The sequence below is a fragment of the Barbus barbus genome (genome assembly GCF_936440315.1).
Source record: "Barbus barbus genome assembly, chromosome: 18".
NCBI lineage: Eukaryota > Metazoa > Chordata > Actinopteri > Cypriniformes > Cyprinidae > Barbus > Barbus barbus.
In genome coordinates this window covers 16229462-16256130 of record NC_136746.1, presented here as the reverse complement: position 1 = coordinate 16256130, position 26669 = coordinate 16229462, and the positions used below count along the sequence as shown (strand labels likewise).

Below are 26669 nucleotides of genomic sequence, written 5' to 3'. Positions count from 1 at the left end.
GATTCAGTGGAATGAATCAAATCCCCCACCACCTTTATTGGTTGCAGTCTGTCAGAACGCTACACGTTCAGCACCAACTGCGCCTGCGCCAGTCTTTCCTCAGCCGAGCACGCGCCTTCCCTGTCCAAACGCTCGCGCTTCGAGTTTTCCCGCAACATCCTCGAGAAGTTGGTCGCGAGAGACCCGAGCGACCGTTGATTGAGGCGCGCCAAACGTCCTTCTTAACACCGTGAGCAGCGTCCACTGGCGTGCTGTGGTTTGTTTAATCGGTTTTATTGGAACAGTTTTGGTCGGCTAAGCTGTAAAACACACCCCTCCCCGCGAGGAGTAGACTGAGCTCAGACAGGAGTTTGGCCATCAGCATCCGCTCCGCATTTTTACGGTGTGCTAGCTACCTATCCGCCTCCACCCTTATGGATTTTACTGTACCTTAGTTTTTTTTAAACGACATATTTGAATACTCGATGCTTGTTTGACTAGGAAGCTGTATTTTTTATTAGACGGGTGAGGTAAATACAGAGGATCACACACATGTAGCCGTTGTGAAGCTAGCTGAGGAAGTGGACTGTTACTTTTCCATCCCTGTATGGTGGTAGGACTTGCCTTGATGATTCACTGTTATGGATACGCGAAATGCCACATAAAGCCTGATCTTTGCCTCTTCCAGAGAGACTAATATCTTCGCCAAAATTCACGGGATTACTGTCTGCAACTGTGTAGTTTAATGAGTTAGCCGGGGATCGATCATCCACAGCTAGCCCATTAGCCAACTCCCCAAGTGATTCGTTTAGTACAGTATTAACAGTTTATGTTGTGTCAGTCTTTTTTTTTTTTTTTTTTTTTTTTACCTATTGGCATTTAGACTGCGTTTAGAAAATGTCCTTTTTCAATTTTCGGAAGATATTTAAGCTGGGCACGGAGAAGAAGAAGAAACAGTATGAGCACGTTCACAGAGACATTAACCCAGAGGAGGTTTGGGAGATCGTGGGAGAACTTGGGGATGGAGCCTTTGGTAAAGTCTACAAGGTAAATATCAACCAGTAGGTGACTTTGTTACCTGCGTGTATTTGTAGTTTTCCCTTGCTCTACTGATTAATCTTAAAGGTACACTCCAAAATGTAAATTTTGTCATTATTTATTTACCTTTTATGTCTTTTCAAACCTGCATGACTTTGTTTTTATCTGGGGAACACACTTTTTTTCTTTAAAACCATGTAACGCATTTCTTCATATCGGCCTGTTTCTTGCACATTGTGGTGCATATCATCAGACTGACCAAATGAGACCTGAAAGGTCATTTGAGTTCAGAGATACAATTATACACATTTAAAGAGATTGTCCACTCAAAAATGAAAATTCACAAAAGAAGATATTTTGAAGAATATTGATAACTAGTGGAAAAAATTCTATGGAAGTCAATGGGGACCACACATTGTTTGGTTACCAGCATTATTCAAAATATCTTCTTTTGTGTTTAACAGAAGCAAGCAACTCAAACAGGTTTGGAACAACTTGGGGATGAATAAATGAGGGCAGTAGAGAAGTGAAGGATATGACAACTTCATACAATGCATATATGTTAAACCTAATGACATTCCTGTCTTAATTGAGCATGAATTAGACAACTACAGAGTCAAACTTAATATTTGGCTTTGTTTTATCTCTTTTCATTCTCAGATACCTAGTTCATGTATATTTTTCTGGTGTTGTAGGACCAGTTTTAGTTGATAATTAAGCTTCACACAATTCACACCATTCCTGTCATTCCCTGCCTCAGGCTTTAATCTGGTTGAGAATGTTTCCATACTGCTCCCGTTTATGGAATGCATTGTGTTTCTGACACCACAAGTTGGGTGTGTCATACTCAATATATCGTACAAATGCATCTTGAGGTAACTTTTAGTAACAGGCTCGAAATGCTGTCAGATTAGTCGTTGTCGTTTAAAGACTAAGCTAATTTGATGCTTTTTATACAAATATATTTAGCAAAATATAATCGGTGTCTTCAATTTATGGACATCTTATTCCAAATTAGTGAGGAAACATGAGTCTGAGTTACTGTTTTTTTTTCTTCTCCCCTCTCTTGCCTATAGCGAGATGCAGTGTGCTGTGTTTTGTGCCTCCTCTTTAAAACTTTTCAAAACTATTCAAAACACAAAATTATTGCACATTCATGCTCAGTGAACGATTCATCAGCGAATGTTATTACAAAAAGGAAAAACAGTTGTTTGTCTTAGTAATCATATATCCGAATGCAATAACACTCCTCTGAAACAACTTTCCTTGCCCAGTGGCATCACTTAAGCCATGTTGGCTATTGGATATATTAATCAATAGTCAAATAGCTATTCAGGCAGCTTTTATTATAGCAAACTCACATTCGACGTGGCTACATTCTGATATCTAACGCCCACCATTCGGTCATTTCCAGATGGATAAAATCAAGCCCCGTCCTACATGTTTTCCTTGACAAGTTTAGTACGTGGATTTCTGAGATTTGATTTGTTGCAAACTTAAAGTAAGCATGAAATGACAATTCGCCTTATCTATTTTTGTCAAAACATGTTATAGATCTTACTGTGAACAATTTGTTCAGGCTGCATGTTTCTTTGTTTTTGACCTCATAATGTTTAGTTAAAATGTCATAACTGGATCTTTCAGTGAAAACAACAGACATAGGCAGGAATTCTCAATTCATTTAGTCTGCTTAAAGCCTGCCCCTCCACAGTCCACTACAAGCTGCAATCTCAAAATCTAATCAACAACCAATGGATGGAACTTTCTTTTTGGATAATCTGTTACAATTGCGCACATCACAGTATGTAAGATAAGATGTGTCGCTACTTACTTCGTTATATTGTGAATTTAAGCTTTGCTTGACTGCTATAAGACCTGAATTTGTTTTTTGGTTTTATTGACCAATCTTTTATCTTTCTTAAAACAATGAGATAGGTTTGCCATTTAATTGTCAGTGTGTATTCTTATCTCTACTATTACAATACAGTTACGACAGTTATTTACTCTTCTGATGACAAGTGTGACCCACCCAGACTCGCTGGTTCTGTGAAACCAAAGTTAACCCTTCTTTGTGGTTGTTTCAAATATGCAGATGCTGTGTTAATTTCCTGTTGGTCTGAGGGTAGAAACAGGTGTGAAGCAGTGCAAATTGAAATATATCGAGAGAAGACGGTTACATTACACTCTGACCCACTCGCACACTTCACTCTACACTTGACACTTTCCTTTCTCTGTCTGCTCTTCTGTGTTTTTGGGTAGCTGTAAACACTAAGAGCTTGATCCCAGAATAGAAACAGTGTTTCTTGGCATAGATGGAAAGAGTTTGAATGGAATAACACGTTACACCCGCCATTAGTCACTTCCTCTTTGAATAGAATATTCTGGAACGGTTAGCTAATGCAAACACTTAACACAACTGGAGGATTTTAATTGGTTTTGTATTGAAGCTTTGAGATCTCCACGTAGCTCATAGGGATGATATGTATTTCCTCAAACAGCCTCTGGCACGCCTCTAGATGAGGTAACTCTTCTTGTTTCCTTTTTTTTTTTTCTTCTGCTTTTTTGAAGAATAGATGGTGTTGCTGGTGTGTGTCAGTTGCAGGTTACAGGGAAGGGCTAAACTTTTACAAGACGTTTCCGTTTTTTTGTTATCATATGTATATATATATATATATATATATATATATATATATATATATATATATATATATATATATATATATATATATATATATATATATATATATATATATATATATACATACATACACACACATCTCTATATACAAATGTTCTTTTTTCCATTAGTTTCATAGCACGGTTACAAATATGATGTCTATTGGCTTATTGTTCAAAACAGAGTATTTAACAAATTAATCTGTTAGAAAGGCCAGTGTGCTTTGGTTAAAGGTTTCATTCTGAATGTCTCTCCTGTTAGAGTAAAGCTGTGAATAAGTGCTTTTGTAATGAAGTAGGTCAAAGGCAATGGACTAATCTCAGGGTACATTCAGGAATTTGTTTCTCTCTGTCATTTTAGCTCTCATTTACAGGTTGTACACCTAAGTTCCTTCTTTTTATTGATAGTTTTATTTGATAATTCCTTTTACCACAAGGTGATACTGAGATGTCCTATCATGCCATTAGTACAAAGCAACATATATCAGACGGTTCAGAGGTCACGTTAACAGTGTTTTTTATTTGTAAAAATACAATCTCTGAAGCTGCACTTCATATCAGATGATAGGAAGAAAGAGGCCCATCTGACTGACATGTAAAGAGTCTAATAACATTGTTTTGTTCCATCTCTTGATTAGAGGCAGGTAAATGTTTCTACAGTAATAGACTAGCGTTCACCTTCACAAACTTTTTGAAATCTGGAGTTTAGTATCTCATGTGAGGTGCTCGTTGTCTTCAAGGAATGAATGAATGAATGATGCATTTATATAGCGCATTTATTGTGTATTGCCGTACACCCAAAGCGCTTTACAATCATGTGGGGGTCTCTCCTCAACCACCACCAGTGGACATGGCTTTGTTTCCTGACAGACCAATAAAGACTGCCACACACTAGGCTCCCAGAAACGTAGTAGAAGTCAGCCAATCAGATTTAGACTTTGCAGGAGTGTTTCCAGTTTAGTGTGCCTTATGCATCAAATGTTTAGCAAATGCTATGTGGGCAGTCTGAGGCTGAGACCAGAGAAATTGAGCTTCAAATTGATTGTGCCCGATTGATTGTTAGTGTGCAGTGGCACATTATAGCAGTGGCGAGGCCTGAAATTTTAGAGTGGACCTTAGTGAAATAGGACGACCACAGAGCCTTCTCTCAAACTAAAGTACATCATTGCAATAAATTAAAGAAAAATAGGAATGCAGATTTCTCTCATGTAAAAAACAAAAAGACAAAAACAAATTTAGAGCAGTTCCATTTCTAGATTCAAATATACCCAAACACCATAACACAATGTGTAGATGTTGAGGTAATTGAGATGTTGAGATGGCTGTTGCACTTGGATTGGATTGATCACTCGGCTCCTGCATTTACCATTTGCCACAGAATAGATGCACACAACTGATAGATCAGCACTCATCCACCAGAATTGTATTACTTTTTGCTTATACTTGTACTTAAATACACTGGGTGGACTGGCCGTCAATCTGAGTTGGCCATCTGCGTCATAGATCTGTGACTTGCAATGACACTAACCGTTATTACATTAAGTTTGAATACCAGGCCTGTACAGCATCATAGAACACATTGTATGCTTTTGCTACCTGTTGAATGTTTCCCACTGGTTGCTTTTATCACAGGCTCAGAACAAACAGACCGGGATCCTGGCTGCAGCTAAAGTGATCGATACCAAAACAGAAGAGGAGCTGGAGGACTACATGGTGGAGATCGACATCCTCGCCTCATGTGACCATCAGTACATAGTCAAACTGCTGGATGCTTTCTATTATGAGAGCAAACTATGGGTGAGTGACTCTTCTCAGGAAGGGTTTGGTTACTTCAGCTGTACTGCAGCCAGCCAGACACACATACACACACTGACCTCTGTAGGAGGAGTAGGATTGAGAGCACACTTCACTCTCGCCTTACTCATCAAAGAGTAGCACTATGCTGTTAGTTAAGTGTTTGTACACAAATCATGTCTCATGCACTTACAGCCTATTAAAGAAACATAATGTTCATTCTGGGCATCTTTGTAACAAGTTTGATACTCCGTGTAAGTTTTGAATGTTGTATTTTTAATTAAATTAATTAATTAAATCAAGCTAATAATTTTTCTCAGTGAAATCTTATGTGTTATGATCCCAAGTCCATTCCCCTATTATTTTTTTCTCAGTAACGTTCAAAAACACATCACAGGATTTCTTTAACAATTCATAAACCTGCTGATTTCATGTTTCATAATTTAATACTGAATAATGACAATGGCAAGGCTTAACAGCTCCATATTAGACTACAACAATACCTCTCTATTCATCCCTGTCTAAAGAGTGTCAGTGGATCCTATTTTTCTACCATAGAGCTCCCAGGATAATTATGGCAGAATGGTTTCATATGATCCTCCCCTCTGCGGTTGGCATGTATAGAAGGACAATGGCCTATTTCAAATGACCAGAGAAAGTGCTCATGAATTAATTAGATGCAAGTCCAGTCTGCTTAGCCTGGCTGCTAATCAAGAGATATGAATGCATAGCTCATAGCAGCACAAGCATGCTTCTTAATGCATAGCGAGATCGTTCCTACACTCAGTGTCAGCTGTGTAAAATATTCATAGAAAGCAGCCTAAAATCTGCACAGCAGTCAGTGGTTTGTCATAACACTTCAGCCTCCTGTCAGTGTTCATAGTTAATTCAGACACAGTATGAGTTAACATTATATGGAAGAGCTGAAGCTCTCCAGCAAAGTGAAGAGGTGTGTCTAATAAACTGTAAGTTCCCTGGGTTTGTGATGAGATTGCAAATGTGACTGACTGTGTAATTCTCTGTCATCTATGTCTACTCTTCTCTCATGGGTGATAGCATAGTATAAGGTTTGTATTGATTTTCCTGCAGCACCTGTTATCTTCAGCGTAATATGATGGTGTTCACTTACATAATGCTTTTATCATTTCAGTCAGAGTTTTAAGTTTCAGTCCCATTATCCAATATACTAAAAAATAAGTGAATGCTTGGGTAATCTAATAAAACTAGTAATTGGGTTAGCAATTTCACAAAATACTCTCATCTCATCGTGGGTTGTTCTAATGACACCTGAGAGGGGCATTAACAAAGATCTCTGAACAGGTTTGTAAGGGAAGTCATTAGTGCTTTGAATGGCAGCTAGAAGAAACAAATAATATGCCCATAATGTACCCAAATATTGTGTAACACCGTTTACATTGTTGTAGATATATTTGCGCACCTATTAATGTATAGAATGTCTTAAGTTATGTACATGTGGTAGCGATAACAAAACAAGGAGGAATTTAAAAATATACAGCGGTATATCCCCCCAAAAACAGTGGTGTGCACAGGGAGTGCTAGGGGCTTGTGTCCCTGCCCCTTTAATTGACAACGCTAAAATGCCCTTTCGGCCCACTCTTTGTGCCCCCAGAACGTGATTTCTACCAAGAGGGATAAACACCCACCCAACCAAATCAATCATATGGTTGTAATCAAAGGAAACTCTACATTGCACACTGTGGAATCGGTGTCATTCTTAGATCATTCATCATTCATTCATCTTCTGGATCTCTTTATTTCACCCCCTTTAGATTCTCATCGAGTTTTGTGCTGGAGGAGCAGTGGACGCTGTGATGTTGGGTAAGTTTTATGGTCTTTGTTTAATTGAAGGAAATAGAAGGCACTGTGGTCGCCCGTGTCTGTTGTACTGTGCGATGATGTTCCATTCCTCCAGACCTCACTGGCACACCAGCACGATGTGCTCATTTTTGCCACTGGACTGGACCATATAATTATCAAAGTCAGATTTCAAGGAGTGGTTAGGCTCTTTTTAAAGCTACTCAGCCTTTTTCTGTGTTGGTTGGAAGCATTGTTGAAACGTCCCCACACGCATCAGATCTTTTCAGTGACATGCCCTATCAGCAAAATTTTCATGGCTCTCAGTGGTATTAATACAGCCAAAAACAATGCATAAATGTCTAACAAATAGTCCCATTTCTCCTCTTTTTGTACAGCGTCGTCTGTATTATTTACAAAAACTGTTTCCAATCACAAATCTCATCACCGTAGTTGATGGAAAAAACATTTCACAATTGTAAACAATGTCCTGTAAGAATAAAACGTCTCTTTCTTATGACTGTTTAGTCTGCTGTGATGAAAATCTGGCCTCTTCTACATTTAGCCTATAAGAGAGGTGTTGCTGTGGGAGGTGTTCTTACGATGGAAATGCTTTTGTTGACTCATTGTTTGTGCTGTTATGACTCCCTCTGTTGCCTTCTGTCTGTTCTATGAGGGCCTATCCCAGCAGCGCTGCTGTAATAAAGACCTGTTCACATTGCTTCAGTCACAAGGGACAAGTGTGCTCTACCTAGTCAAAAACAACAACAGAGAATATGTATATTAATATGAGCCATAGCCCTTTGTCACTGTTACATTGTAGTTTATTTGTCTGGTTTAACTTAAATACATATCACTGCAAATAAAAAGAGCTGATAAAGTGTGCTTGCTTAGCAGTGACTCTGTTTACAGCCATTTTGCGTGTGTGTGTCTGTAGAGCTGGAGCGGCCATTGACAGAGCCTCAGATCCGGGTTGTGTGTAAACAGTCTCTGGAAGCGCTGGTTTACCTCCATGAGAATAAGATTATACACCGGGACCTGAAAGCTGGAAATATTCTCTTTACCTCAGATGGAGATGTCAAATTGGGTAATAGCCTCATAAAGTTTACCTAAAAAGTGTTTATTTTAAATGTAATTAATTATTTATTTAATAATGTAATTTGTATATATATTTTCAAGTTATTCATGTATATATTTTTATAATTTCAATTTATTTAGTTATTTATTATTTATTTTTTCATTTTTCCTGTTTTCTTTTTCACTTTCTTTTTCAAATATTCTCTGTAATAAAACAAAAAAAAATCTTATCCTGTAACCTAAAAAGTCATGGAAAAGTCCTTTGGTAAAAAGTATCATAAGTGTCTTTAGCAGTTAATATGCACGTATATAAGAAAACTGAAATGGGTTTATTTTAGCTTTTAAGTTTACTTATTGATTAAAATCAAGTCTCTTTTTTTGCAAATTGTTGTCAGCCATACTGTGTGTCTCTAATTTTGATCAATGTTTCTTCTCAGCTGACTTTGGAGTGTCTGCAAATAATACAAAGACCCTTCAGAGAAGAGACTCTTTCATTGGAACACCATACTGGTTAGTCACTCAATTTACAAAGTCTTGCATTGAATCATGAGATCTGTCCCTACGTTAGAACAGAGCTATGAATATGGCACATAATAAGCTTCTTTATTCTCAATTTTTCAAAATCCCCTCCCTCCCTCTCTCTTAAATGTAAGGATGGCACCCGAGGTGGTGATGTGTGAGACGTCAAAGGACAGGCCGTATGACTACAAAGCGGACATCTGGTCCCTGGGGGTGACTCTGATCGAGCTGGCACAGATCGAGCCGCCCAACCACGAGATGAACCCAATGAGAGTCCTGCTAAAAATAGCAAAGTCTGAGCCCCCCACACTCGCAACTCCTTCACGATGGTGAGAGTTATGACTCACAGTGCCATGATCTTCCACGTGTCATTAATAAAGCAAAATGTGATTAACAATATAAACTATATTCATTGTTTCTGAGGCCAGAATTTTTCAGTGAGTTTAGTTAAAGGGTCATTTTTGGAAAAACTGACTGATATGATAAATCACCTCCCATCTGAAAAATGAAAAATCCAGGCTGTAGGCTATTGAGCTGAGGAGTACCGGAGTACCAACTCATGGTCAGCCTGGAACTGCATAGCCTGTTGCTTAATAGTTTTGACTGTAATACCCCAAATGAAGAGCCCTTTCACATGTAGCACGGAGTTCATATTTGTTCCTCTGCTTTGTTAAACAGGTCTCCTGAGTTCAGTGATTTCCTGCGGAAAGCACTGGATAAAAATGTAGACAATAGGTGGAGTGCATTGCAGCTCTTACAGGTTGGGCCATCTTGTATTTCTTGATGCAGTTCAATTTAAAGGTTAAAAATTAGAATGCACAAGATAGTGATCAGCTATGATCTGCTTTCAGCATCCATTTGTTTCAAATGTGGTGAATAACAAACCACTGCGACAGCTGATTGCTGAGGCTAAAGCCGAAGTGTATGAGGAGTTTGAAGAGGGCAAAGAGGAAGAGGAGGAAGAAGAGCCAGAGTCCCAGCCGGTATGCAAACCACCACTTTAAGAATGCAGAAACCCATTCAGAGAATCTGATATTGTCATGATAATATGGTGCTGTTGTTTCCATGCAGAATTCTTTGATTATCTGCATGCACAGCACACAGTATTTTGTTGCTGCAGTCCCTTTGTCTATTTTGTATATATAGGTGGTGCCTGGACACAAACGTGCATTATCGGACACCAGCGTTGGCAGCTCGGAGGATGAGAGGCAGTATCAGAACACACCAACTCTTGAGTCAGTCACGGAGAATGCTGAACCTGAAAGAAAACCAAGTTCAGAGGATCAAGCTAGAGATAAGACCTCTGACATGGTGGTGGATGCGAGCGAACCCAACCATGCTAAGGATGAGAAGATGAATGAGGCCAGTCCATCAGACACCAGTACTGAGGAGTCACGTTCTGGTGAGGAGGCTGTTCCAAAACATGAAGAATCTCACACACCCGTGACCACAGAAGTAGAGACTTCTGGTCATCCAAATCCTCCAGTGTCAAATGACACTGTCCTCCAAGAGATTGTAACCGTCAGTGAGGAAACTGGGGAGGAAGAAAAGAAGGAATTAAAGGTGGAAGAGCCACCAGAGAAGAAAAAAGAAGAGAGTAAAGAAACACAGCAAGAAGACAAAACGCAAACCACCACAGATGAAGAGGAACCTACTATGCCTTCAGATATAGCCAAACCAGAGAACAAATCTGATGGTGTTACTGAAGAAACCATCACTGAACCAATTGAGGTTACAGAAAAAACTGAAGACAAAATTGAGACCGAGGAAGAAATGAATAAAAAGGAACCAGCAGAAGATGAAAGAACCGTACCCTCACCACATGTCCCAACAGAAGAGTTAGAGGTGCAAATTGAAATTTCACCAGATGTTTCTACAGAAGAGGTAAAGGAGGATCTTCCTCCAGTGGCAACAGAGGACCAAGAAAAAGCTGGAGTTAAGGGTGAGAGCTCAGAACCCAAAGAAGATCTTGCAACCAAGGGGGTAGATGTAGTAGAGAACAACTCCTTGAATGAATTCCCTGTTGTTGTCATCAATGGTGTAAAAGAAGAGGAGGTTAGTGCAACAGAGGAACCTCAAGAAGCCCATGAAGACAGACCTGAGATCCAGGAAGCACCAACCTTGCCTGAGAGTGACCAGAATGCAGAGGTAGCGAAACCTGATGTTGAAAAGGAAAAAGACTCTGACTCAGGCAGCAGTTCTGCTGCAGATACTAACAGCATTGACATTAATTTGTCAATCTCCAGCTTCCTCTCCAAAAGCAAAGAAGGATCTGTTTCAATACAGGTACATATAACTCTGCCCAGATGTGCTTAAAATCAAGGTCCTGGAAGAAAATATCTTCATTAAACTTTATTCAATCCCACAGGATAGCAAGCGCCAAAAGAAAACACTGAAAAAGACTCGCAAGTTTATGGTCGATGGGGTGGAAGTCAGCGTCACCACATCCAAGATTGTCACCGACAATGACACCAAGAGTGAGGAACTGAGATTTTTAAGGTATGTAAGCTGACATAATTTACTGTTTCTAGTTATTTTGCTATAGGCAAATGATAATGTATCTGATAATGCGTAAATCACATTTTAGATTGTCAGAAAAAGTGTGACATTTGTTGTTCTATAGACGTCAGGAGCTACGAGAACTGAGGCTTCTGCAAAAAGAGGAGCAAAGAGCTCAACAGCAGCTCAGCAATAAACTGCAGCAGCAAAAAGAGCAGCTCTTCAGGCGCTTCGAGCAGGAAATGACGGTCAGCACCCTCATTCCCTCATTAGTTTTGTTTACATTCAACATTGTAGTCCATTATCATCCACTGTTTATTGTACACTCTTTTGTTTTATCCTTAAACACTGAAAGAACAGTTTTAGTTTTATTCACTGCACTCAAATGTAGCACTATGCATATGTTACAAGTATCTAAATGCATCAAGATTGATTTAAATGAAAGGCAGTGTATTACACCATATTCTAGCCATCTCTCATGTTAATCTGAAATTTTGTCCTATCCAGCCACCACTGTAGCAAGCAATGCTTCGTTCATGTTTTTGTAATGTTGTGTGATATAGCTCCACCCAAAGTCAAATTTGGTCCAAAATCTGTCTTCAAATTGCTTTTGATTAAACATCATGACTTAATTGTAGCCTTTGTTTAGTATTTTGGTTGGGCTACTTACTGTTAACTTTAGAGACTATATTAGATTTTGCCGATATCTGATATGCCAATATTTTTAAAATCATTTTGGCCGATAGTCGATACTGATATGTTTCCCTTTGTTTTGAAACAACTCCCAAGTCTCTTCTGTGAGGAAATTATAAACAAATTATTTTTAATTTTGGTTAGTTTTGAGCAAAAACTTTTGTTAGGAGTAATAAACTTTTTATTAAAGTATTTTTTTTAATGAAAGCCTTGAAAATAACTAATAAAATCAATCTCTGCTGTTTATTTATTTGAATTTAACATTAATAGATTTTTTTTTTTCTGTAAAAAAATTTTTAGAGCTCCTCATATTTAAGCTGTCATAATCCGCTTGAAAAATATATTACGTATTGCTAAATATAAATCTGTGTATATTAAATTATTTAATTTACAAGCGTCATGTTTGTGATTTTTTTTATTTTTTTTTATTCATGTATATACTGCTTTATTTATTCAGAAACACTAGTATCTTATTGATATTTGTGTAATTTACTTTCTTTCTTTTTATTCTTATTATTCTGCTACTGCACTTGCTAGTAGAAACTGTTGACTCTCTCGAACACTGGACAGGTGCTTCTGTACGTGCATTCTCAAATTAAATGCAGCGATCCAGAACAGTGAATCTAATCATCATTCAGGCAAAAGTTCACTTCAAGAATGAGCACGCTGCTGACGTGATCTTATCACTATCACCCCCTGAGCACATGTGAAGTGTGAAGTGACATTCAGCCAAGTATGGTGACCCATACTCGGAATTCGTGCTCTGCATTTAACCCATCCAACGTGCACACACACACACCGTGAACATACACCCGGAGCAGTGGGCAGCCATTTTATGCTGCAGCGCCCGGGGAGCAGTTGGGGGTTCGGTGCCTTGCTCAAGGGCACCTCAGTCGTGGTATTGAGGGTGGAGAGAGTGCTGGACATTCACTCCCCCCACCTACAATTCCTGCTGGCCAGAGACTCGAACCCACAACCTTTGGATTACAAGTCCGACTCTCTAACCATTAGGCCACGACTTCCCAAATGTGAGCTTATCCGTCTTATAGGCAAGCCATATCAGCATATCTTTTCAAATCAGCCGATGTTTACATTTTAAGTCTTTACTGGCCGATTCCGATAACGTTCCGATAATATCGTGAATCCCTAGTTAACTTTTTTAACAGACTGATGATGTCTTGGGGGGACACAAGCAGAAAGCGCAAGTTGATTGACACACATTTGTGGTCAGTAACAGTAATTCAGTATTCTTCTTTCTCACTCTCTGTCCAGGGGAAGAAATGTCAGTATGACCAAGAGGTCGAGAACCTTGAGAAACAGCAGAAACAGACCATAGAGCGTCTGGAGCAGGACCACACCAACCGGCTAAGAGATGAGGCCAAGAGGATCAAAGCAGAGCAGGATAAGGAGCTCTCCAAGTTCCAGAACATGCTGAAGAACCGCAGAAAAGAGGTAACCGAGAAAGAGAGATGTAGAGATGCACTGTATTTGCTTTGCATGCATTTGTTGTTCAGGCGATGAGCTGCTAATTGTTGGTACTGAGGATGAGCATTTAGGGTAATTTAATAGCCAGGTACACTGATACTTAATTACAAAATTAGTTGACACATTTATTTTTCAGTTAAAAATGCAATATTCAATAATGCTAAGCTATTTCACATTGTTGGAAAAAAAAAATCTTTAGCAACCTATGCTTTTCTTTTGGGAAAAAAAAAAGTTTAATTCGTAAGCTGCCACAATGAAGGTGTGTGTTTTTTTTTTTTTTTTTTACACATTTCATTAGAGTATAGCAGACAAAGGTGACAATCTATTTGTGAGTTGCATTTGCTAGTCAACTAGTTTGGAGAATGAGTACTTGACCGTTGGATTACTCATGCTCATCCCTAATTAGTATGCTTTTAGCAGCTTTTTTTCATTCTTATTTTCTGGGGATGCAAAAACCAAACAGACACTCTGTCGTTTCGCTAATGTACATTGGCAGCTTTGCTTCTGAATCACAATGCAGCTGCAAATGAAATTGATTTCCTCATCTGTCCTCTTAGACACATCTCGGCTGTGTCTCCTGCTTTCTATTCAGACTTGTAAATGCAAAGCAGTTCTTTTCTTATCATGTTATGGTTTCTTAATGAAACTCTGGCTCTCACATTCAATTACCTCCATCCTCATAGAGGCTGCAGGGACAGCTTTAAAGGTTAATTGGGTGCTAAGCAATGGCTTAGGAGCAAAATAAAGGCTCTTTTCACTTCATCTCATCTTCCTCCTGCTGGTGTGTTCAAATGGAGGGATTTCAGTGCATGCATGGCTTCATGGTAATGGCGAGTGAAGTGAGGATATATGACTGGTCTTGTTTGCTTTTAGGTGGTGGTGCATGGTGCATTTGCCGTCATAGTTATTAACATTATAATAATAAAGCACATTTTGGCTGTCTCTCGTTGCATTATCAGCCAGCATAATACATGCTCAGAGCGTTTGGCAAACTGTAAATGATCACTATTTTCACTCATTTTGGTTTTGGTTTTTCTTTGGTACTTGTAGTAGACAGCTTGCTCCTCTCTAATGCTGTCATATGCATGAACCGAGTGCCTTAATGGATTTAGATAAAGCAGTGTCTCGTTTTCTCTCCCTCTCTTTCTCTCTTTCATGACACTGTTCAAATATTTCTTGATATTTATTATTTCTACATATCAAGTGTAAACATTTATTATTTTTTTACTGAGAGCAAATGCATGTAAAATGTACTGTTTTTGATATTATGCTTTTGTAAATGTCACTAATTATGTTGCCTGTGTGAGTGTGATGTAATGCGTGGAGATCAGTGCTGTGGTGAAGGGCATCTTCTCTTGATAGGAACACACTGTATTTATAGACTCTACGTACTAGAGATTTAAGTTTCCTTTCATTTTAAAAAATACTGTTTAAATTGAACTTCATTTCCAAAATGCACACCTCAATTGCTGAGAAGCAGATAAAGTAATATATACAGTACCATTTAAAAGTTTGGGGGTTAGTATGATTAAAATTATGCTTAAGCAAGGATGCATTAAATTGATCAAAAGTGACAGTGAAGACATTTCTTATTTCAAATAAATGCTGCTTTTGAACGTTGCTCATCAAAGAATCCTGAAATGTATAATTATTACAAGACCTTTCAGCAGCGCAGCTGTTTTTAACATTGATGAAAATATTAAATGTTTCTTGAGCAACAAATCAGGATATTAGGATGATTTCTGGAGGACCAAGTGACACTAAAGACTAAAATTCAGTTTTCCCATCACAGAAATTAATTACATATATTAAAATAGAAAATATTTATTTAAAACTCTAATTGTATTTTTAAAAAATAAATATTTTTGATCAAATAAATGCACCCTTGGTGAGCATAAGAGACTTTTTCACATTAAAAACTTCTTAAACATGAAAAAATCTTACTGATCCCAAACAATTTAATGTTAGTGTATATGAAATTATAATATATTTACTTTTAGAATGGAAAAAAATTGCTCAAGTTGTGTAATATTTATTCAAAATTCACAAAAATGCATTTACTTAAAAAAAAAAAAAGACATTGGAAATATCCCTTTTATTAATCTGCCAATTAGACATGGCAGTTAGCCAATGCAAATCATTTTAGCTGATTAATCATGCTGGGTTATGGTGCGTTCACACCAGACGCGAATGAAGCATTAAGCGCGAGTGATTTAAAGGTTAAGTCAATGCAAAGACGCGAATAGACATCCTGAGGCGCGATTCGCGCGAATGAGTCGGCGCGAATGACGCGGCGTGAATTGAGCGTTTCGAGCGTTTGACGCGCGGAACGCGCGATTCCCGCGAAGTAATCTGAACTTTGGCGGATATTCGCGCCGCGCTAACCAATCAGGAGCTTGCTCTAGTAGTGACGTGATTACGAGCGGAGGCAGAAATCAAAACAACAATAGAGGACTAAATCATCGTAGCTGTATCCGGAGGTGTACTATAGACCAAAGATTACCTGTTAGATTTACCCAAAACAAATTATATCTTATGTTTATCCACTACAGAGACATCAGAGCCAGCGGCAAATGTCAGAAGGACTAGCCGAGGTTATGCTCCTCTCTTTGGGATACATGAGCACGAGCGCCCGGTGATCGCCTGGAGCTCACGGCTCCGAAATCGGCGAAGCACATTTTCAAATAGGGGCTGTTTTTATAAATAAACCGCAGATTTGAGTTTTAAACAACTACATTCTCGGCTGAAATACACGCGTCCAGTGTTTCCATAGCACATAAAGGGCTGATTTTATTTGCCAAATTCTATACATATGCTCTCTGTGGCAGTCATTGTGCCGCCTGCAGAAGCCCCGCCCATGACGCGAATTCGCGTCTGTTGTGCAGTGAATTTCACGTGCGAATGAAGCGAATTTCACGCGCGAATGAAGCGAGTAAACCCAAAATGTTCACGCGTCCAACTACGCGCGAATAGCGCGATTTATTCGCGCAAGTCGCGTCCGGTGTGAACGCACCATTAGTCTACAGACTGTTGGTTTGTCACTAAAAGCAAGTGTTAATATTTTCAGTTGAGCAATGATTGGCATTTTTGAGAACGAAGGCAATCTAGAGTCAGTTCAATAGTTTTGACCCCCAGCAAAATATGTCTCTGTTTCCTAACAATTTGACATTTTGACACTTGATTTCTCATGCTGATCTACTGAAAACAATGACCTGCTGACACAACAGTTCAGCTTCCTTCACAAAAGAATAAATGTCAGCAATATTGAAGTGTGCATCTTTTAGGGATTACTTTGAAGGGATCTATATTCTGATGGCTATAATGGTTGTGGAGGTAAAAGAGGGATCTATATTAGCAGCTGTTAGTGGGCTTTCACTGTTCTTCGGCTTCTGAACAACTCTTACCGGTAGTAGCTGATCATGGGCTATTGGATTTATCTTTATATTAACTGCTAACCCAGTCAGAAATCATCAATGGTTTGGGAATGATTATCTCTCAAATACTAAACCGTTCATCATTGTAGTAAATTAACCCATCCTGGCATATTTTGCATGAGAGTCTTCGACTAATGAATTACATAATCAGTCCCTATGCAAGTAAAACCTTCATTCCCAACAGTCTGCATGCTCACACTGTAGGTCAAACAAGAGGTCGGAATGTCCCCTAAACACATGAGAAAAGAGCTCATGAAATGCTTAAAGGAAGACCTAGCAGTCATTCAACACAAAGAGGTAATTTGGTTACCAGCTACTACTTACACACTTTCACTTCTGTGTTCTGCCCCTCTGGTCTTAAATCGTAAGACTGACTAAAATCAAGGTTATTCCATAGATTTCCTATTTAAAAATAAACTGTGCATGGGCATTAATGGAGACTTTGTCCTGTACTTTCTGATGGCTGTTCTGATGGCTCATCATTGACTTCCCATCTATGTTATAAGAGGCCCAAACTCAGTATCTGCTGCAAATGAGTTGCTGGTGTGTAACTGAACAGTGTTGTGCTTCTCTCTGAAACATGCAGCTTGATTTTTATGCACCTGTTGAAAATGTGTAGCTAAAGTAGCCAAACCGGTTTAAGGGGAGGGGGGGGTGTACACATACTTTGGCCACATAGGATGTTGCATCGATCTCGAGGAGTAAAACAGACTAACAATGACTGCTGCATCTCGTCACGCATGTCAAGGACGTGATCAACTGATCGTGGTCCTTCAGACTCACCAGCTTTTAAACCCGCTCTGTCCATCGTCTGGAAGAACTCATTTCACTGCACTTGACCCAGGAAACTGATTACTGCAATGCAATGAGAAGACTAGATGATATTGTGAGATGTGTGTCTGGTTTGCGTGTGATACGCTTGAGTGCTGGTGTGTGTCCCCTGTTCCTGACATGGTGGAGTTGGCTGTGTTTTGCTCCACAGGGTGTGGCCCAGGTTATGATACAGTCTTTTCAGTTGTCCTCATGTGCTCTGTTCAACGCTCAGATGCAGGATGTAAGTCTCCACTCTCCTCGTGACTCAACCCTCTCACATGTGCCCATCCGTCACGCAAGATACAGAACACATGCACACACAAATGCACATTCACAGTGTAACGGTTCTAATATTTTAGCTAAATTGTAGTTTAGTCATTAAAATAGCATTAGCTTACAAACATTAAAATAGGAGAAAATAGGCCATAAAATGATATACAATCCAGTACTAAAATGCAAGTTGTCAGCAGATCTCTCTCAGAACAGAGAGGTTGATGTGAGCCTGCCTGGATTCAGTACACTTTGTCACACCTGAATTACAGTGTATATTTGCTGAGTGACAGTAGCAGAACTGATTTGGTTAAGTTCAACACGATTCCACTGAAGCACGTCCCTTTGTAACAGCGCAGTAGCGTTTGAATGTGATGTGGACGGCACATGGGGGCAGGAAGGTGCTCTGTTGTTTTGGAGTGCTGTCGCCTGTGTTGCTGCAGTGTCTCGGCATCTCTTCTATCCCCTCACTCTCTCATACTGTTACTGAAACTCTAGTCATGTTTCTGTGCGGCACCTGTGCTGCTTTTTTTCTATATGCCACTGAAGGCCAAGTTCAGAGCAGGAGTCGAAGATCAGGGTGACTTTTGAAATGCATTATGTTTATTATTATTATTATTATTATTATTTAATAGTATTGTATCAGCTTATACATTATGTATATATTAACAGTATTGCTCTGGTTGAGTCATATTTCAATATTATTATACATGTCCTTTAGGCAGGCCTGCATGGATCTGAAATCTGCTTTGGTTTGACAGGATTGGAATGAATGTAATTTATAAAATTATACAAATTCATTCACTACCATTCAAAAGTTTGCGGTCAGTAAAATTTTTGTAATATTTTTAAAGAAATGTATACTTTTTATTTAGTCAAGAATGCGTTAAATTGATCAAGTGAAAGTGAATCCATTTTAAATACAGGTAAATGCTGTTTTAAAACTTTCTATTAATCAAAGAATTGAATTCCACAAAAAATAATCAACATAACTGTATTCAACATTGATAATAATAAGAAATGTTTCATGGTTCATGTGACACTGAAGACTGGAGGAATGATTGAATGATGAAAATTTAGCTTTGCCATTACAGGAATAAGTTACATTTGAAGTTATTTTAAATTGTAATATTTCACAATAGTACTGTTTTTACAGTATTTTAATATTGATCTAATAAATGTAGCTTTGGTGAGCGTAAGAGACTTATTTCAAAAACACTTTTTTTTTTAATGTTGCCAACCAAAAACTTTTCAAAGGTCGTGTACAAACTTTTTGCGTTCATTAAATCGTTTGTTCATTTCAAGCTTTCAGCAACTAGTAAAGTTGTAATACACATTTGACCACGTTTTAATCCATCCTGATGATTCCCCCTCCCAAATCAACACAGAAAATATGATACAACCTCAGTCTGGGCCTTCCTTTAGGTTATGTTACGCTGTACTGTGACTTTATATGTATTGTTAATCTGTTCTCTAGTTGCTTCCTTTCACAAATCTTTATCCATTTATCATGAATTATAAATGTTTTATCTTTGTTAAATGGTTTAAGTATGTGACTTTCCTCTTAATGCAGTGTTATCAGTGCTGTGGTAGTGCTCATGTGATCTTTCACTGCTTCCCCTTGGAGCATGATAATGTACAGTTACTAATTTATAACCCCCGTTGTTTCTGTACCCGATTCCTCCTCCTCCTTCCCTTCTTTCTCTCTCTCTCGTTTTTTCTCCACATATCTATCTTAGGAGCAAGAATTTCTACAGAGACAGCAGCAGGAGCTGGATGGAGCTCTGAAGAAGATCATCCAGCAGCACAAACTAGAGATCGCTACTATAGAGAAAGACTGTCTCAACCACAAGCAGCAGCTCATGAGAGGTCAGGCACTTTATAAATAGTGGCCATTGTAAATATTCTTACATTAACAATAATGTAAAGCATTTGTGTTAACGTTTTTGTTTGCCTGCAGTAAGTCCTCAAATAGGTGCACTTCAGACTTCACTGTTTGATGCTATGAGGAAGTCCTGTAGACCTTTTGTGTTAAATTGTGGTTATGTTCATTATAAATAAATTAGCTGCGCGTATGTGGTGATAGATTTTTCTAGGTCACACTTTCAACTCCAACCACAAAGGAAACAAGCCAAATATGTTACCTGCTTCTACAGACAGTAAAGCTCTCTCTACCTGGAATTGAGCTAAACTGCGTGTTATTTTCAGACAGGGGTCCAATTATAAAGTTCTCAAGTTCTTATAAAGGCCAGCCATATGTCTCTTGAGGTGCAGCCCAGATCTCATTTGATGAGATATGTGTGTGTGAAAATGATTCCAGACATGTCGTGTTGAGATTTGCCGTCTATGATGTGTAATGAACTGCATGACTTCATGTCTGCAGAACTTGTCTAAACCTGCATGAAGTTGAACGGTCTGGTTCTAATGGCTGAGAATCATTCTATTTCCTTTTTTCTTTGGCTCACTAACCCACAGCTCGTGAGGCAGCCATGTGGGAGCTGGAGGAGCGCCACCTGCAGGAGAAACACCAGTTGCTGAAGCAGCAACTGAAGGATCAATACTTCATGCAGAGACATCAGCTCCTCAAAAGGCATGACAAGGTGAGTCTGTCAGTCTATTCAGTGAATAAAAGACTGGTATGTTTTGTAGCCACTCATGGTTATTCCCACACGACGGGTCATCAGGAGATGGAGCAGATGCAGGGTTATAACCAGCGGCTGATAGAGGAGATGAAGAACAGGCAGGCACAGGAAAGAGCTCGGCTGCCCAAGATCCAGCGCAGTGAAGCCAAGACCCGTATGGCGATGTTTAAAAAGAGCCTGCGGATCACTGGCACAGGAACACCAGAGCAGGACAGAGAGAAGATCAAACAGGTCAGACCCTCTGTCAGGAAGCTTTATAAAGATCAGAGGAATCAGGCTTGTGTTCAAACCTGAGGGTGTTTTCTGCTTTATTTCGAGCAGTTTGCCGCTCAGGAGGACAAGAGACAGAAGAATGAGAGACTCCATCAGCATCAGAAACATGAGAACCAGATGAGAGACCTGCAGCTGCAGTGTGACTCCAACATCAGAGAACTTCAACAGATGCAGGTCTGTAACACATATATACAATCTTACTGTTGACCACTTTCCTTGGTGCCTGCATTTTCAATTACGTTTACTTTTAAATTAAATTATGCTGCCCTCTATCTTTGGTTGTAACAACTGATTTGTTGTCTTTTTGCCATCAGAATGAGAAATGCCACCTCCTGATTGAGCATGAGACTCAGAAGCTGAAGGAGCTGGATGAGGAGCATGGTCAGGAGCTGAAGGACTGGCGGGAGAAGCTTCGGCCCAGGAAAAAGGTATTCGGTTTTCATTTCATTTCATTCATCACTTCAAGTACATAGAAAATATAAAAATAAACCTAATATATAAATATTCCATTTTAGTATATTTTGAAATGTAATTTATTCCTGTCATGGCAAAGCTGAATTTTAACAGCTGTTACTCAAGTTTTCAGTTGTGCTACTTAAAGTGATAGTTCACCCAAAAATGAAAATTGTCATTAATTACTAGGGCTGCCCCTAATAGTCGACTAATCGTTAGTTAGTTGAAAATTTGTCCATTTTATTAGTCGCTTAGTTGCAGAAAAAATAAATAAAAATATCCACAGGTGAAGTCACACAGATCGTGAAGGACAGCTCGTTAACGGCTAGTCTATGGTAATACACTACATCGGTCAGGACAACCAAACGCTCGCCTATCATTCATCGACCTCAAATATGGCTTATCATCTGAAATATGTAAGTTTAAGACCTTTACATGGCCGCTCAATCTAATGTTAACCTAGAGGATGTGCACTATAGTGTCTGTGCAGAGTGTGGAAGCTGAACAGTAGCGTGCTCCGTACATGACAGATGGAGGCACCGGTGCGCTCACCTGCTCTTAAAATACTCCATAATTATTGGTCATACAGATAAGAGTAATACATCTTTCAAATCTGTAAAGACTCTACGTTTATTTGTGCGCACTCACAATAACAACAAAACATTGCACTTTTGTAGAATAATGAAAGCAAACAGGATGCGATTTCTGCTCTCTCAGCCTCTGTGACTCCCATGTATGCTTGCCTTACAGATATGAAAACACATTTATAGAGAGCGAAATGTCTACTTTCAAATGAACCAATTCAAATGGAAGACAAATATTCTCAGATTATGTAATCCATATGAAACATGCATACAGGCGCATCACTACTGCAGAGATGACAGGTCAGTGCCGCAGACTTCATCTCTTAAACCGAGAACAAAGAAACCACTAGTTTATCAAAATATTAAAATGTTAATGCAGCCTGTTACTGTTTTTCCCTAAGACATTCATAATCATTACTTCTGCGGTGCACTGTGGCAAGCTTTATGCGTGTGCTTGAGCGCTTATTAGACTATGTAGGCAATTAAAGGCTCATTTATAATGATTTAAATGGTTTATTAATAAACATTTAATAGTCGACTAATGCTTAAAATGAACATCTACTAGTCGACCAGAAAAATCCTTAGTCGAGGGCAGCCCTAAATTACTCATCCTCATGTCGTTCCAAACCTGCAAGTTAGCAATAGCAACTTCTTGTTGTGCAATATATTGCCCCAGAAATAATTGCGATAAGCGATTTTATTGTGATTTTAAGACCATTTTATGCCACTTAATATATAATCATAATATAACAGCATAATAATGCAAGAACACTTTTTTTTTTGTGAGCGGAGTGGAGCATCAGCAATTGCCCCTTCGCGCTCTGAGCATTTAATAATCACTCCGCTCCGCGCTCACTGATATCAGAAACATATCCGCATCTAACGTATTTCAGTATGTTTGAAATATCACAGTTCTGTTCATACATAACGTAGGCCTATATTAAAAAATTAAATAACAGGAGAGTTTTCAAGTGGCTTATTGGAACACTAGTGTGCAAACTTTTTTCCAACCACATGACAAGCTAATGGCATTGTTGTCAGCATTAAAATGTATAATTGCAAATTTCGTTTGTGATGAAATTAACAGTACATTTTCGTCAGTTATTTTACCTACGGATCGATGCAGATGAAGTAGCACTGTAAGATTGCATTTGTTTGAATGCATTATTGAGAGAGCGATTGCGTGTGAATGTGTTGTAGTACTTGTTTAAAGGTCCCATGGCATGAAAATGTCACTTTATGAGGTTTTTTAACATTAATGAGTTCCCCTAGCGTGACTATGGTCCCCCAGTGGCTAGAAATGGCGATAGGTGTAAACCGAGCCCTGGGTATCCTGCTTCGCCTTTGAGAAAATAAAAGCTCAGATGGCCCGATCTGGAATTTTCCCCTTATGTCGTCATACGGGGGGAAAGGTTACCTCCCCTTTCTCTGCTTTGCCCGCCCATGAGAAAATGAGCTACGACCGTGCGAGGCGAGCGAGAGACATTATGGCTTGCAAACGAGCTAAGCACCGTTTTGCATCGGAGTAATAAACTGCGCATATTAACAGACAAATTATGTTCATATTTAAGTCCAAACAGTCAGTAAGCGACAAGTGCTTTGAAACGCTGTTTTGTAAATTATTTATTGATGAGTCTGCTGCTTTAAGGCAAACTGAAAGCGTTGCTTCTCTGCCGCTCGCTGCTCAGAACAGACGCAGAGAGAGGCGACACTGCGCCGGGAGAGAGACCTCGCGCTCGCGGGGCAGTACTGGAGACATCTTCCAACTGAATAAGGTTTTTAAACCTTATTCAGTGAAAACCATGACGCTCCGACTTTTAAAAAATCTGCTCCTCGCTCCAGTCAAAATCATACTACTCCACTCACATACTTTGGAGCACATTATTACTGAAAAACACAATCACTACCTAGCAGTCATATGTCCATATGAACAAAGGCACAGATCCGTAAACAAGGCCATTTCTGCAGATGAATTTTTTTTTTTTTTTTTTTTTTTTTTGTAGAAGCATTTTTTAAATTTGAATTAGCACCTCATGACTAAACCATGTTATGTATGAGAAGCTGCAAAAGACATAGGCGCAAGTGGAATGCCAAAAACATACATTTTTATGTAAATATAATAATTTAATATAATGCGTCACAAAAACTTATTGAGGTCATGTACATATATTGTGCAACAAGTCGATATATTGATTATTGTGACAGGACTACCTGTAAGACCTTTTTTTTTTTTTCCATCTTCAGAGGACAATTTTTTATGAAATGAGCTTTCTGTCCCTGCATAGACAGCAACACAACTACCACCTTCAAGGCCCAGATCTTTAAAAATCATCCATGTGACATCGGTAGCTGAACCTTAATTTTATGAAGCTACGAGCATTATTTTTTTGTGCACAATCAAAAAAAAAAATTGACTTTATTAAACAATTTCTTCTCTTCTGTGTCAGTCTCCGCCACACGTTCATGAGTACCACGATGGTGTCACATGGACTATTTTAACTATGTTCTTACTACTTTTCTGGGCCTTGAAGGTGGTAGTTGCGTTGTTGTCATGCAGGGTCAGAAAGCTCTCGAATTTCATCAAAAAAAATAATAATAATTTGTGTTCCATAGATGAATGAAGGTCTTGCAGGTTTGGAACGACATGAGGGTGAATAATTAATGACAACATTTTCATTTTTGGGTGAACTATCCCTTTAAGATTTTTTGGAAACTGATAAGTTTTGTTTGTCGTTGTTGTTGTTTTCAGAATAGATGTTCAAAAGAACAGCATTATCAACATTAAAATATAATTTTAAGTAAATATTAGAATTCGATCACAGTACTCTGGAATGAATAATGAGCCATCTTATATTTTGAGTAGGACTATTCTTTAAGTACACATACTGTATAAATCTCTCCTGTTCTCTCTCAGGCTCTGGAGGAAGAGTTCACACGTAAACTGCAGGAACAGGAAGTCTTCTTTAAGATGAGTGGAGAGTCCGAATGCCTCAATCCCACCGCCCAGAGCAGAGTCTCTAAATTCTACCCCATTCCCAGTGTGCACTCCTCCGGTTCTTAATCTTCACTGAGCTTTATCTAAAGTGAGGAAGAGTTGTTCCAGTCAAGAGCCCATTAACCTTTTAAAGGTATGAGATCAGAATAGTTGCATGGGGTTGAAACGAAATTCCAAAATACCTGAAAGTTGGAATCTAACATTGATGAAGAACAAACCTCATGCATTACCTAGACATGCTTTTTTGCCACATTGAATCCAATGGATTAACAATTTAGTTTTCTTCTGTTAAGGTTCATTTGTGCTCGAGACTTTAGCACAAATTAGGAATGAATACACTCAGGCAACATCATCTTGTCTTTGTAGAATACATGCATGAGACAGCCTTAACAAGGGTCACATGATGCCCAGAACAAACAAAACATCACACAGAAAATACCACTTAAATGGTGAGAAGTCACATTTAAAAAGAACACGTGGACACACTAGTCACTGTTACACTCAATTCTCTAAATGTTCAAGTTGCACAGCTAGTAAATGAAGCATCAGTGCTGTTATGGTCTTGTAGCAGCTGTTACATGTTGTATTTTTTGAGTACTCCTGTGAATCTGGCCTACTCTGTTTTTAACGTCCACGTAAAGATACTTTTAAAACAAACTACTCATTTTAACTTTTTATTATTTGTCTTATGGTTCAAGGTATTTGCAGTCAAGGAATGTATCCCGTAAGATGACATTGCACACTTTAAAACAAAAACGTATGCAGTAGTGATCTCTTTAGTGCATTATGAAGGAAACGGTGCCCAAATATTTGTATACAATGATGTCATTTCTCATTTGGCAAGCCACTTTGTGGTCCAGAGTACCTGAGTTTATTTTTTTATGAGCAAATTAATTTCACATATTTGAAGAAGAATAGGGCAGTCTTTGACTTCTTGAATGTTTCCTATATGGTGTTTAAAAAGTTATTTATGGATTTCACTGAAGTTGAACGTTTTTATTGTTCGTTTATTTTCTGTTTCATCAATATATATAAGGGCAATATGAACTTGCACATGCTAGATGGTTTATCTGAAGTTTAGGTTTTCTTTTTATTAAAGGACACAGTTTGATAGATGTAGAGCGGTGTTTAGTCCATTGCAGTCTGCAAAAGTGCTTCAGTGGGAAGGCATGAACATTTCTCGCGGTTGCTGAGGACTTTTCATCTGATTCAAGCTCTATTTTTGATAACGCGTTCTGTGCAAGAAATTACACACCTGTATCTTATCCATAAATGACATGCTGTGCTCATATACTTTTTGCATGCTGAAAGAAATCCCAAATGCTGTAATTTACCAGAGACATGAACATTTTGAATAGATGAAGCATTTTACAAAGGCTGGTTTTAAAAGTTAGTATTTGCACAAACAGTGCATTACACATCAGGATACTTGTTCAGAGACGGAAAGAAAGGGCCGATATCCCAGTGTCATACTGCTGAACAGTGACCTTAAACTCCTGCAGCACTTTGATGGAATATCTGATGCAATTTTTGAGCTCAATTTATGCATCTAATCGCTTGTGTCCATTGGTATACTGTAATAATGCTGTAAATAAAACTCATTGTATTTTCTTTGATTTGTTTGGTGTTT

The 26669-nt window shown here is 38.7% G+C and overlaps 1 protein-coding gene across 2 annotated transcripts; it reads left to right on the top strand.

The window, feature by feature from the left end:
- On the top strand, positions 1 to 26654 carry LOC306884101 (STE20-like serine/threonine-protein kinase). Of its 2 annotated transcripts, XM_079439777.1 has the most exons (19): positions 59 to 1026; positions 5326 to 5490; positions 7278 to 7326; positions 8240 to 8389; positions 8817 to 8889; positions 9033 to 9227; positions 9577 to 9658; positions 9750 to 9881; positions 10045 to 11184; positions 11267 to 11397; positions 11522 to 11645; positions 13363 to 13542; positions 17214 to 17306; positions 19832 to 19961; positions 20568 to 20692; positions 20777 to 20965; positions 21056 to 21181; positions 21322 to 21435; positions 24959 to 26654. In XM_079439777.1, the coding sequence occupies exons 1-19, from the start codon at positions 877 to 879 to the stop codon at positions 25103 to 25105; spliced, it is 3495 nt and encodes a 1164-aa protein (XP_079295903.1). In that variant the 5' UTR covers positions 59 to 876; the 3' UTR covers positions 25106 to 26654. The 2 variants fall into 2 exon arrangements, with proteins under 2 accessions (XP_079295904.1, XP_079295903.1); XM_079439778.1 differs by lacking the exon at positions 17214 to 17306 and having other exon boundaries at positions 1 to 1026.
- Positions 26655 to 26669: the final 15 nt, after the last annotated feature.

Bases quoted from the DNA above. Each gene is read 5' to 3' on its own strand.
- LOC306884101 (XM_079439777.1), top strand. From the start codon at position 877: ATGTCCTTTTTCAATTTTCGGAAGATATTTAAGCTGGGCACGGAGAAG. The intron at 8,390-8,816 runs GTAATAGCCTCA...GTTTCTTCTCAG, and splicing joins AGATGGAGATGTCAAATTGG to CTGACTTTGGAGTGTCTGCA. The intron at 11,185-11,266 runs GTACATATAACT...TCAATCCCACAG, and splicing joins AAGGATCTGTTTCAATACAG to GATAGCAAGCGCCAAAAGAA.